Genomic DNA, 14,036 nt, shown 5'->3' with positions numbered 1-14,036 from the left:
GAAATGAGAGTTCAACCATCATTAAAAATTTTAAGTGGCAATATTACAATTACAAATTAGTCAAACAGGAAAATAGTTTGTTAAATTTTCAAAACTGAGTGCCCTATGATCATCAATGATTTTATAGAGGGAAAAAAACCTCTAAATGGAAAAAAAATGACTACTAAAATATACTGTGGTTCAGATTATATAATTTATAGAATCTTGTCAATGCTAGATAGATTTCTGCATGTGATATAAAGAAAAGCATTTATATAGAAGCTTAAAATAGCACTATTGCTTGAAATCACCCAATAGCCACAATTTAAAAACCTGTAAGAGCATGTAGTGATATTTCTGGTTGCCCAGGGATGCTCACTGCTCACCTAGGCACCTCCAGGGCTGCTTCAACAACTAACTCCCTGGGGACAAGGAGAGTCTTAGGGCCCCTGGGGGAAGCAAGGTGAGAGGGATCCAGGAGAGCAGCACCAAAACCATCAACTACATCTGCTTGCCTGTTTCTTTGTTCTTATTTCTCATTGTTTTGGTGGGTTGGTTTGTTTCATTGATTTTTGTCTGGTTTTTTATGGCCCGTCTTTGTTTTAAGAGTGATGAAATTTTGCATGTAAGCCCATAATATGAAATGTCTAAGTAAAAAAGCTTTGGGGGGGGGGTCCCCTCCCCTCCCTGGTGGCACAGCGGGTTGAAGCACAGCACTGAGAATCTAAAGTCGCTTCCGCATGAGTTTGATTCCCGCCTGCCCCGGAGGTGACCACATGGCGCGGCAGACCTCTCCTGACCCACCCACTGCTCCCCTCAGCAGTGTACTTCGCAGATCTGCCTGTTCTGCTCCCCACTCTGTCTCTGGTGAAGCCTCTCACCGCCCCTGAGCCTCTGGCCTGTACCCTTTAAGGGGTTTCAAACCAGCATCAAATGAGCAGTATCTATGAATTACCTATAAGATTAGGACATAAACATCACTCCAACACACCACACACACACACACATACGATTACCTTCTTTGGCACAGCTTGGTTTCAGCCCAAATATGCAACCAAGGATTGTTGTTAACACACAAACTGACAAAACCTGTGGGAAGAACAAAGACAATTAGCGTCAATGCCCTCTCAATTCTTCAGGTGCTTTATATATTCAAATATTTGTAAACTGCTGGTGCAACTCAGTTTCCTGGTCTGGAGCTGGTATCATAGATCATCATCTTGGCAAAATTCCAGTTGCTCAATTTTTTATTTTTCTGTATGTATGTAACGTCACAAAAGTGTATTAAGATATTGAATATAAATCTATGATATCCCAAGGTCAATGTGCCAGAAATCTCATAGCTGATCTAAATGAATATAGTTAGAAAAACGAATAATTTGGGAAGATGGAGAGGATAACCTATAACAGGATAAGCTCTTTAGTGACACAATTTCCAGCTTGTTAATCCGCAACAGATAATATGAGACTTTAAAGATCTATTTATTTATGACAGAACTGGGGTACAGGCCTGAAGTGCAGGGGCGGTGAGAGGCTTCACCAGAGACAGAGAGGGGAGCAGAACAGGTCAGCAGACAAAGTCCACTGATGAGGGGAGCAGGGGACGGGTCGGGAGAGATTGGCCTCACCATGTGGATCTCCCCACTGGCCAGGGATGGAACTTGTGCCTAGCAGCTGCGGCAGACTTCCTAGTACTGCACTTCAATCCATTGCGCCACCAGCCCTAGAGGACTCTTAACAGTTTAACCTCTCAAGCCTAAACACTGTCCTCATAGACACGGTGAGGCAGTTTTCAAAAATGAGCACTGGACCAGCTTAGAGAGCTATCTCCTCGGTTCAAATGTAATGAGAGACTGTTGGGTAACTTGGGGCAAGTCATGTAAACTTTCTAAATGTAAGATTATTCACCTATAAAATTCAAAGTTTGGATGATATAGATGTCTAAAAGAACTTTCCAGTTCTAGATTACCATTTTCTTCATCTCTATTCTTTTAAATAGAGACATTTTTAAGCAACTGGATATAATATGTAATTCCTAAAACAATAACAAAACTTTTGATTGTGAGTTAGAAGAAAAAAGGTGCATCATAATTCACAAAAAGAAATCCTCAATATTGTGTAGTGGAATAGAGTTTTCTTGACAACTCTCTAGGTCAATTTATAGGGCAATTCAACAACAAAAATGCACCAAGAACCAGATATATTAAAGATTCTAAGTTTCCAGGCTAGATATTGTATAGTCAGTAGCAAAACAGATATGACCTTTGTCCTCAAGTCACTACACAAAAAGCAAGTGAGGATAAAGGAGCAGGTTTAGTTTATTTCAGAAGAAAGTGAAGGGAAAGGAAAGGCGAGTTAAAAGTAGAATGATTCTAAAATGCAACCACATCAAAGTCAGACTTGTATTTAGAAAAACAAGAACTAAGTGCATAAATATCCATTAAAATAGAGACCTGGACTCTCCCTGGTGGTGCAACGGGCTAAAACTCTGCACTATGAAGCTCTCTGAAGCCACTGCAGCGTGAGTTCAATCCCCGGCCAAGGAGTTGACTCACATGGCGTGACAAACCTCTCCTGACCCACCCACTGCTCCCCTCAGCAGTGTACTTCAGTATATCTGCCTGTTTTGTTCCTACTCTGTCTCTGGTGAATCCTCTAACCCACCACACTTCTGTCCTGTGCCCCAGTTCTGTAAGCATAAATAAATGAATCTTTTAAAAATTTATAAAATATTTTTTTTTTTAAAAAGGGACCCATCAGAAGAAGAGTAAATAAGGGTAAATAAAATATCAGAAAAGGCCCTCCCTTTTCTACAGCAGGTTAAAGCACAGCACTGAGAAGCTAAAGCCACGTCCGCATGAGTTCGATTCCCGCCTGCCCCAGAGGTGACCACATGGTGTGGCAGACCTCTCCTGACCCGCCCGCTGCTCCCCTCAGCATTGTACTTCGTCGATCTGCCTGTTCTGCTTCCCACTCTGTTTCTGGTGAAGCCCCTGAGCCTCTGGCCTGTACCCCAGTTCTGTATGCACAAATAAATCTTTAAAAAAAAAATCAGAAGAGTACTAACATAGATTGCCTAGACCTTTGGTGGTATAAACTGAAACAACCATATATGGAAGGATTATTTTTAAATACTTATCAAAACATTAAAAACTCTTTTATTATAAATATAAACATATAGAGAAAATAAAACTAATCTGTATTTAGTTTACTGTCATTTAAAAGTTGGAGAATTGAAGTTTTATTTGTGAGAAAATTACCAAGAATAGTCTGAACAATGCTTTGTCTTTTCCTCATATAACTTGGAATACAGAGAATCTTGTCTAGGCCATATTAAACTGTGACCTTCCTAAATTTAGATCAGTTCCCAATGTTTTAACCTTTGTAGTTTTGTAACAAGGTGGTCCCCAAGAAAAGGGGAAGTTCCAGGTTTCCTACCCAACCCAGAGGGAGGATGGAGCTAAGCAGGGCAGAGAAAGATCTGGAGAGGAGACTAAAGAGGAAGGAAGCAGGATGGAGAGCCAGAAGGAGACCTGAGGGAGGCACATGGATGAGAGACATGTGGAAGTACCTGCACTTGCTTCTTGGCTCTGGACTGGTTGAAACAGATGTAGCTGAGAGACCCATGGGTAGGTTGACTATGGCAATGTTTATATTGATTTTGCTCTTTTCCTCCCAGACTTGTTTGCCTATGTCTGACCCTTTTCCCTGGGCCCCCTCCAGAAGGTACTTTAGATTTGAACAGGTTTTCAGGTCTTGCTTTGGGCCAGTTCCTTTTGGATGAAATTTTACCCACAAGGGTATGGGTAACTTTGAGTGTTTGATTTAGAAACTATATTCTACATCTTTTCTGTATTGCGATCTTTTGTACTGCACACTAATTGTATTAAAGTTCCCTTCCATTAAAGGTCTTATATGTCTTGTCTTGATGTGGCAGATGGCAGAACCTATTTAGAGCAGGCAGGTTTGTGGGTTCAGGGGTGCCTCTCACTCACTGCTCTGTAACAGTTGCAATATCATGAAACATCTCCAACAATTCCTTCAGTATAAGTTTTGTGCCAATGGCACTCCCTCTAGGACACCTTTACGCTTTCATCACAATCATGCTATTCATTCACGGGAAGAAACTCTCCTTCTCAAAGTTTCTATGGCCAAGTACCAAGAATCTATTGAACAATAACTCTGTTAACATTTCCTTGTTGACAGTTGAGTTGGATCTCCCTTCCAGGATTATCACTGTATTTTCATCATTATCAGTCCATTCTCTCATCTCGTTATTCACTTCTATCAAATGACATGTAGGTGTACTAGTGGAAGACAAAGAAGCAAAACTACTTGAAGCTTTGCTCTCTGTGCTTGGAATTGAAAAAAAGAACAAAATGACCAATCACCACAGACTTAGAAAGGAACCAAGTTGGTCACTGACCACAAAACACATGCTATCTACATATTGATTTGTCAACTGAAAAGTCAGCAGCAAAGTAAATACTTCATGCATTTCCTTAGTTAATAAACCTTGATAACTGAAAATGAACCATGTTGTTGAGTAGCTTTTGTGATTTAATTAAACTATGCTAACTGGAATAATTCATGTCAGAGAGTTACACAAAAGGAGAAACAACTAAAATCATTTTAAGAAAATGACTTAGTAAGGCATGTATCATCTGTAAAATGAAGGGATCATCAGGGGTAAGTGTGTCAGAACAGGGCTGAAAGGAAGATGCAGAAATCTGAAAATAAAGACCTGAGGTGTGGCCATTGGCAACTAGCAGCAGCTGATGACGAAGCTCTTCCATCACAGGAGAATTCACTGTGGGGCTCTGAAGTGATGGGGAGCTTACTTGTGAGAGATGGTGGTAAATCAGTGAGGACTGAGTCCACAAAGGAATAGTGAAGAGACAGGCAAGCTCTGGGAGCTCAGTTCAACCTGAGATCATAGATTGAGATGCAACCAAGTGCCTGAAATGGCAGAACAGGGGGTGAGGGGGTGGGGGGCTTAAGCGGTCACATAGTGTGGGGAGATGGGCGGGTAAAGAAAACAGCACAGAAGCAACAAGAGGGCCCCGGGGTGGCTGCAAGGACTCAGCGGGGTGAGGACCCAGGTGGACATGGGCCTTTGAACTGAGAACTGGGAGAAGAAAGACAAGATGTGGAGGCCGAGGGAGTAGAAACAAGGGAGAGAGGGAGCAGAAATTATAAACGCTAAAAGAAATTTCGGAGTCTGAGTTTTCAGAAGTGGGATAGTTTGGAATGGAAGTGAAATTAAAAGTATAAGTCTGAAACTGGTTTCAGAGAAAGTTTATTCATATTTTGAAATTTGTTGACTTAAAAATACATATTTTCTCATGACTAAGAAATTCAGTCATGAAAATGTATTACAAATAATTTTACTCTTCTTACTACATATTCAACAAAACTTGTGAGCAACTCTATTACAAGCAAGTCTCATTTTGAAGAAAGCTATAGAACAATTTAGTGGTAAGCAATTATTTAGAGGGTAACCATTAAAGCACACATAATGACATGCCTGGTTTTTACTTTTTTGTTAAGCTTCAAAAAAGGCATGCTGATTTTTTTTTTTAACCAAGTCTTCATTAGTAACGGTGTTTTTATAATGTGGTAGTTTTATAACATGCTTTAATCTTTAACATTCATTCAAACATATTTGTTTATTGCACATAAGAAAGACTAGAAATACAAAAACAATTCCTTCCCTGAAAGTGAGAACAAAGTTGAGGGATGGACATTAAAATGAATGAATATCCAAGCAACTGGAAAAGGGGTACAGCACAAAAATTTTAAATCAAAAAGTTAACAAGCTAACAGCACAGTGGAAAGGAAAGTGGATCTGGCTGCTAAAGGCTTCACAGACATTTGGAGAACAGGGGATTTCTTCCTCTATGAACAAATGTCTGAATGTTTGCAGTATGCACTGTATTGAGATTCGATGGAGAAGTACAAAAAAATTTAAAAGAAAGATTTGGTGCAACTTTAATCTCAGAGTTTACAATCTACTCAGGGCAATGGCAACTCTAGAATTTGTGGATGAAAGAGATTAAAAGCAATGAGAAACAAACTGAAGAATTAAGCTACATAGTGATGATATATGCAATGGTGCTTCTATGCAAAAGCAAGTAATTAAAGAAAACGAATCATCTGAGAAACAAAACAATGATAACACAAGAACAATCACATCTACACAGTGCTTCTATGTACCAGGCACTTGTCTAAGAGTTTACATCAGGTCATTTAATCCTCACAATAATATTAGGATAGATTATTGTGATTAATCCAGTTTAATGAAACACAGATGCTGTGAGGTTAGTAACTTTTCCAGAATCACAGATTTGATAAGCAGCACCATGGGCAAGATTTGAACTCAGGCAGTTGGACTGCAAAGAAATTGGGCAGAAGAGGGGTACAGGAAGGGCTCAAAGGGGATTCTGGCTTTAGAGTCAGTCATTGGAGAGCTGTTGAGGTGCTTGGAAGTGACATGATTAGGCTGACAAGTGTAGAGACACTTTGGCCGTGTTAAGGAAAGCTGAGGTCCAGGGGTGAAATGAAGGCTTAGACTTACCTGCCTCTCTTCTCTCAGGAGATTCTCTGTGCTCCTTGAGCTCTTTCCCCACCCCAATAAAAGAAATTGTTTATCTGTCTGTCTCTAATAGACTGAGAATTCCAAAAAGGCATGATTTACTCATCTCTGTGTTTTACAGGTCAAGCATGGTACTTAAAATATGGCAGACATTCAACATATAATTGTTGAGCTGAAAATCAGTATGTTGTGGTTTAATTAGACATAATTTCAGGGGAATCCATAAACTTCCCACCTTTCCTCATATAACTTGGGAAAGTCAGTTTGTTAAAGGGACTTTGTGTCTGCTCTTCTCAAAGGATGCCAACAATAAATATACATCATTTTTTTAGCGATATGTTGTTGAATTTGGTGTTCAAATGGAATATAAATGTCCATCCATTGTGAAGATAATTAGTTGACCACATTGTACTAGGTCTCTGACCTTTGAATAAAGCTGCATATTTTCTAAAAACAACTCTGTGAGAACTCATATCAGTGCACAGCTGCGAATCTTCAGGGGATTTCTCTTCTTAGAGGATGAAGATTAAATCCTAATGCAATAAATCCACTGTCAAGAAACTCCCACAGGAAAGTCAAAAGAAGACTCAAAGATAAAATGACATCCCTCAAGAACTTTCAAAAATTATAAAGTTGAAAGTAGAAGTTAGAATAACTGCTTAAATGACCTTAATGAACATTTTAAAGAAAATGTTCTAATTTTTACTCAGCCCTTTATACCTTCTGTATCATTTTAATTACATGTGATTTAATTGATGATGATTCTCTCAAATACCAGTCACATTTCATGTGAAGCAATTTATATAACCGATAAAAGAAAATGGACAAAAGAGACAGCAGGTAATAGACAAGCACAACTCTTACAGGAAAATCTCATACTTGGCCTCTCAGTGAAACACAAAACTGCCTAGTAGAAAGTGCTTCAAAGTGAGTAGGGTTCAAATCCCAACTCCAGCAGTTCATGTTTTCAGCATTCAACAAATGCTTCTTGAGAACCTACTATATCTCAAGACTGGTTAATCATCAGAGATATACACCAGTGAACAAAATAATTTCAGTGTTTTCAGAAAGCTTACATTCTAGTGACTTCTGTGCAATTACCACCTGTTTCACAGTATGTGTCTAGATGGTGACCGGAACACAAAGGTGTTCAACAAATGACACTCCCTATTAGAAATATCCACTCAGTCCTTAAGATTTTTCCAGAGTCATAGTACAATCTCATCAATGTTTACGCTAAGTATGAGACGTTGATTTTATTTTTTTGTAAAAGAAATGCTATAAATCTATATATTAACATTTCTCTCTTTTGAGAGGAGTGGTAAATTCTACAGATACTGTTTTAAACAGTAGTTGAACTCCATCCAGTGATAAAGAAAATCTATTCAAAAAACTGTAACAAAGGCAAAATACATTTATTTTTCAGGGAAGGATGGTAATGGAAATTTTAGTTATAGCTATGTAACAGCTCTTAATGTGCAACAATATAAAAATGACCAAAGACAATAGGGACTGTTTGCATGATTGAATATTATGCAGTCACGAACAGTGAGTACTAAGTAGAATATTTAATAACATTGCTGTGTACAAACTGTAAACTATATTAAGAATGGACAATATGATACTGATTTTACATTCTATTTAATAGAATTTTGTCTCTGATGAACTTATAAATGATTTTTTTGTTATTTCATAGTACTTACCTTTACTTTCTAAAGTTTCCACTATGAACCCATGTACATTCAGAATCAGTATACAGGGAGCTAGTGTGGGTATTAGTAACCAGAATAAAGTTTTTCTCTTTCTGGCATTTTAGGAATTTTCAGCACAATAGGAAAGAAACCTCCTCCTTAATTCCTCATTATTAAGTATAAATGAGCAAACATGATTCACTAGTCATTTGAGGTCAGCCTACCGTATCAGTTCAACAGAAAAAAAAAGATCTAAAATAGGCACAAAGGAAAAAAAGAGGAAGAGAAAAAAATACTAAAAACAAATCTACTTCTAATTTACATCCTCAATAAGATTCAAGAAGATGTATGCAAATCTTCAAACGGAAAGGTATTATCCATAATTTAAAAAATCAAAGAAGGCTCATACTTATTTGCATGATTAAAGATTTTAAAATGCCAATGATGAAAGTTTCTTAAAGTGAAAGACTATCCTAACTTCAATGCATAAGCAGGAAAGATGTATAAGACTGGAGTTAGTTTTTCCTTGGAGATTCAATAGCACACACTAGTGAGTAGATGTTAAAATATCTACACAAAAAAGTTTATTGATTTCTGGTTCAATCTAATCAAGGGTTATAAAATAATTTATATTTTCTAATTTTTCTTGGGTCAGGTTTGACAAATTACATTTTTCTTGGACTTTTTTATTTTATATAATTTTCAAAAAAAAATTTTAAAGATTTATTTATTTATGCTTATGGAACTGGGGTATAGGCCACAAGTGTGGTGGGTGAGAGGATTCACCAGAGACAGAGTGGGGATCCGAACAGGCAGATCTACTGAAATACACTGCTGAGGAGAGCAGTGGATGGGTCAGGAGAGGTCTGCTGCCATGTGGGTCAACTCCCTAGCTGAGGATTGAACTCATACTGAAGTGGCTTCAGAGAGCTTCAAATGTGGTGCTTTAACCCATTGTGCCCAGGGAGAGCCCTAATTTTTCAAATTTATAGGTATATTGTAGTTTTAATAGACCCTATTATCTTTTCATGGCAGTAGCATATTTTTGTCCTTTTTTAATTTCTAATATAATTCTTTTTTCTTTTTTTCCATATTGCAGATTTAATTTTTTTTAGGTTTTCCACTAATTTTTTTTATATGGATGCTTAGGTTATAGCTTTTAAGACTTTCTTTGAATATTAATTGTATTCTAACTTTCAAATCCCTAAGACATTATTGTTATAAGTGCAATTATACTTACCCTTTGCAATTTTATTTGTAATGCATTTTTTCTTTGAACCTTGACCATCATCTAAAATCAGTTTCTTCCATATAAAGTATATATTTAGAATTTTTCTGATGGAAGATTTTCTCAGTAGTTTGTAAATCTATATTTTTCTTTATCATTCTTGAAAGATATTTCTGTTGGATATACATTCCATTTTAGCAATTATTTTTATTAAATGCAAGGAATATGCCATTATACTGATGCTTTAATCATTGCTGTTAAGAATTCATCTATTAGTCTTTCTCACTTTTTTTGTAAAGAATCTTTTATCTCCAATATCTTTTAAGTTTTTTTATTTTTACCTTTGTGTTCCACAGTGTTAGTCTGCTCTCTGCCCCTTCCCATACACACACACACACAGACATAGATTTCTTTTGCTTTTTTGTTTAAGATTTGCTAAATCACTTGAATTTAAGGATTACTGTCCTTCATTATTTCTAAAAAAAAAAAAAACTGTCATCTCTTCAAAGAGTATACAAATAAAAAAATAAGAAAAGATTAATAATAGCAGAAAACAGTAAATGATACGAAGTAATCTAGAAAGTTTTTTAAAGAACCAAATAAAATGAATAAAATTAATTCAGAGATTAGGCTTAGCAGCACAGAGATAGCAGATAGCAGAAATAGTGAGCTGGAGATAGTGCAGAAAACACAATCTAGCACACTTCACAGAAAAAACACAAGACTTTGTCCTTCCAATTCACTATTAACTCTTCCATATTTTCTTTAAGAATCATCACGCAGTTTGCAATCATGAAGGTAACTGCTTGCCTCCTGCTGTGTAGTATTCCTACTAATTTTTGCTCATGGTACCATTTTATGCCCGGCTGTTTTTTCACTGGGTTCTGTTCATTAATGTTAAAAATATTGGAATTCTTTAATGCATAAAATAAATACATCTTCCTCCAGAAACATTTACATTTGTTTCTGTCAAGAACATGGGGGAACTTCAAGTTTGAACCATTGTCTCAGCTTAAGGTAAAGTGAGGTTAAACTTGTGTATATCTTATATGTGGGCAATGTACCATAATGACACAAAGACTGTATCCTTGACAGATTGTTCTAATGCCATGCAACATTACCCCTAGATAATGCATTTACAGTGTAATACATATATAAGGTATAAAAGCATACACAACTTCTTAGAGGGTTAATATGACTTTAAAATTTTGTCTATTTTCAATATGTGACAGTTTTCAAAAAGATATCTTTTATATCTCTGTCTCTAAGCCATGCTCAACCTTATTAAATTCAATTTAAGAATACAAATGTCTGCCTGTACTGCTCCAGGGAATATCTCATAACTGTCTTAAGCAGAATATCCTCTATCTTCATAAGTATATCAGCTTGAGTAATTATAGGAATAGTTTATTATCTCATTAACAGGTTCGATTATGGGTCACAGAAGTCACTGTATTAGTATCTATCAACCTGTGACTAGTGTAAGCCAAAGATGACAGAGGAAAAAGAGGTGCCATAATGAAGGAGTAACAGAAGGGTCATTTTATGAAGTTTTAATCATTAATAACTGCATAGATCAAATGATTAAAAAAAATCACAGAGTTTCAGATGACAAGGCCATTTATTTCTAAATCACTGACTGTCACTGACTGTAAGGGCAGCATGAAGGACCAAACAGAAGGCCATGACTCGACAGACAGAAGCACTGTGGTGAGTTGGGCTCTGCAATGCCACAGAGTAAGGTAAACAGTAGCAACACAGGTCAGACTCAGCCGCGGAAGACTTCCAGGATGTCTATTTCAAGCAAGCTGGGTGATAGGCTACTGCCCTTCCGCTCAGAGAAACCCTCTCTTCTGTGGATGAAAGGAATCTCAGGGAAGAGCTCAGGGAAGCACAAACATAAAAGGGAAACTACTTATGTTAAAATGAGAACTGTTAAGATGGTAGTCCACAGAACACATGTTGCACAGACAAATCACAGTTTGGTTGACTTACGAAGAATCTGCCATCAATGCATTTTTTTACAATAATGATTAACAGAATTGCTGGATGAAGGCCATCATTCAAACAATACTTGCTTCTAAGTCATATCGGAATTAGTGCCATGAATCTGTTGCACTTTCTAAAATGGCAAATAGTTCTCATAGTTTAGTCAGCGGGGAAGATCATTAGCAGGCTGAGTTTAATAGACTTTACTAAAGTGAATTCTAATTTTGAATAAAAAAAAAGGTCAGTAATAGAAAACACCTCAATAAAAACAAGAATCACTCTAAGGCTACAAGATGACTCTCAAATACAGCCTCCTGTCACTAGAGCTTCTGTTTACACACACAAATGTGTGATGTCCACACGTGATCACACATTTCTATATAGCAACTCTAAACAGAGCCCCGTTTTCATCCACTGAAATTGACAACTGTGGTCTGATCACTTATTTAACTGACTTCTGTCTTCAATAGACTGAGCATAACAAAATACTGTTTGTGGTCATTTATAAAATCTTCTGATTTACTTCAACTTCTTAAGAAAAGCAATCTACTGAAGAGCACTCCACTGAGAACACAGTAAAGTACTTGGTAAACTGGATTTTTATCTTTTTTGATTAACATAATAAGATGATGAAGAAGTAAATGTTTAATGGCGCAGTATTAGAAAGCAGGTATTTTTATAATTTTGGGGTGATGAGCACCTTTATAAGCACTGTACAAAATCCAGAAATTATAGTAGAAAATATAAACAAAAAATAAAACAAATTTAAAAAAAAACATATCTACAACAAGCAAAGTTAGAGTAGGACAATTAGGGTAAAAACATTGTCAGTACATGACAAAGGTTAGGGCTCATGATTGATGATGAGTATATAATAATCAAGTAGGAAAGGATATACTAAATTTTAAAATACCAAAAGTAACCTAGCTGTATAAAGAAAAGCAGTTCACGGAAATTTGATATTATCCTTACTAAAAATCGAAAACTATAAATCAAAGAGCCCCTTTTTTTATTCAATGAACTTGACAAATGTTCGAATGATTAAAAATTGCAAATATGGACAAGAAAATGAGGAGCAACTGTTATTTTCACACCTGTATTTATGGAAGTATAAGTTCCGATCTAAAGGTAACTTAAATGAATTCATCTAAATTCAAACTATGCATATCCTCCACTCCTGCAATTTTAATTGATAGAAAATTTCAATGACAGAAGTATTTACTGTAGCATTGTTTATAATAAAAAAGCATGCTAATAAACTGAATTTATGTTAATCAACAAGTGAATAAACAGCATACTATGGTAAAAATGAAAAAGAAATGAAAAGACTTCTCACTTATTCTAAAATTATGTTGATCCATCTTTGGGAGACTTGCTCTTAAAAGACTTCATCCCCATGTGAGCAAATACTCAGAGGCTATAACCGTGAGTAAACTCAAATTATCCCAGGTATAAAAACCACATGGTCTTTCTAAACTAGATGAGAATCTGAAACTACGTCAAATGGGCAACATATCCCTGGCCAGCTCTTCAAGGTGCCGTTCTAAAGGTTTGCAAGTCCATCAACATATGACAGTAACTGTATGAGGCTCTGAACCACACCTGCCCAGCCAAGTTGCTTCCAAATTCCTGATCCATCAAAAATAATGAGAGGTTTTTCAAGTCTGTGGAGCTATTGAAAGATGCTGAATAGAGGGCCCTCCCTGGTGGCACAACAAGTTAGGACACAGCACTGCAAGTGAGCCATAGCCACTTCATTGCCAGTTCGATCCCCGCCCCGGAGGTGACCCACATGGCTGGCAGACCTCTCCTGACCCGCCTGCTGCTCCACTCAGCAGTGTACTTTGTCAGTTGGCCTGTTCTCCCCACTCTGTCTTTCGTGAAGCCTCTCACTGCCCCTGCACCTCTGGCCTGTATCCCAGTTCTGTATGCATAAATAAATAAATCTTTAAAATAAAAAAAAAAGAAAGATGCTGAACAGAGATGAATTTATCAAGTCAGTAATACTAAGATGGCTCCCAGACTTCACAAAGGAACTTGCTTGCTTTTCTCTTTCTTTAGATTATATGCCTAAATCTTCCCCAGGGTAAAGTGATCAATGACAGCAATCTGAGACCACTCGGCTGAAAATGCCTAACTGATCAGCTTCACTCAGAGGTAATGACCTTTCTTTTCATCACTTCATTAGAAAAGGGGAAATGCCTGAACACTACTCCATGATGATGTAAGGATATGAGTGGTGTGATGTGTGTCCTTTCTTTGGTAAATGCAGAGTGGGTGCAAACTTTATATAGGCTTTTGATTATATATGCAAGTTTTATATCATCCAACATATCAGTAAATTTGGAGGGGATGACAGGAAATAGGACAAGAGGAATTTGAAAATCTGAAACATTTTTTTTGTAGTACAGGAAAACAATTTAGTACTAATGTACATATATATGTGCAACACACACACACACACACACACAATAATGGGGGCTTGTCAAAGGGACACAAGAGCTACCTCTAAGGACTGCCTTAACTGAAGACAGCACCTGGCCCAAGGTCACAT

At 37.0% G+C, this 14,036-nt stretch overlaps 1 protein-coding gene across 1 annotated transcript in view; it reads right to left on the bottom strand.

Annotated features, from left to right (window-relative positions):
• ENPP1 (ectonucleotide pyrophosphatase/phosphodiesterase 1) overlaps positions 1 to 14,036 on the bottom strand; it is a 68,201-nt gene that overhangs the window by 39,839 nt on the left and 14,326 nt on the right. The window contains exon 2 of the mRNA XM_012723700.1: positions 996 to 1,068. Coding sequence (XP_012579154.1) covers positions 996 to 1,068 — 73 coding nt within the window. The remainder of the gene's footprint in view (positions 1 to 995; positions 1,069 to 14,036) is intronic.

This window comes from Condylura cristata, unplaced genomic scaffold, assembly GCF_000260355.1.
Source record: "Condylura cristata isolate star-nosed mole 26May11 unplaced genomic scaffold, ConCri1.0 scaffold00001, whole genome shotgun sequence".
NCBI classification, from domain to species: Eukaryota; Metazoa; Chordata; class Mammalia; order Eulipotyphla; family Talpidae; genus Condylura; species Condylura cristata.
Note: the sequence above shows the minus strand (reverse complement) of the source record. Positions and strands in the feature narration are given on the sequence as shown.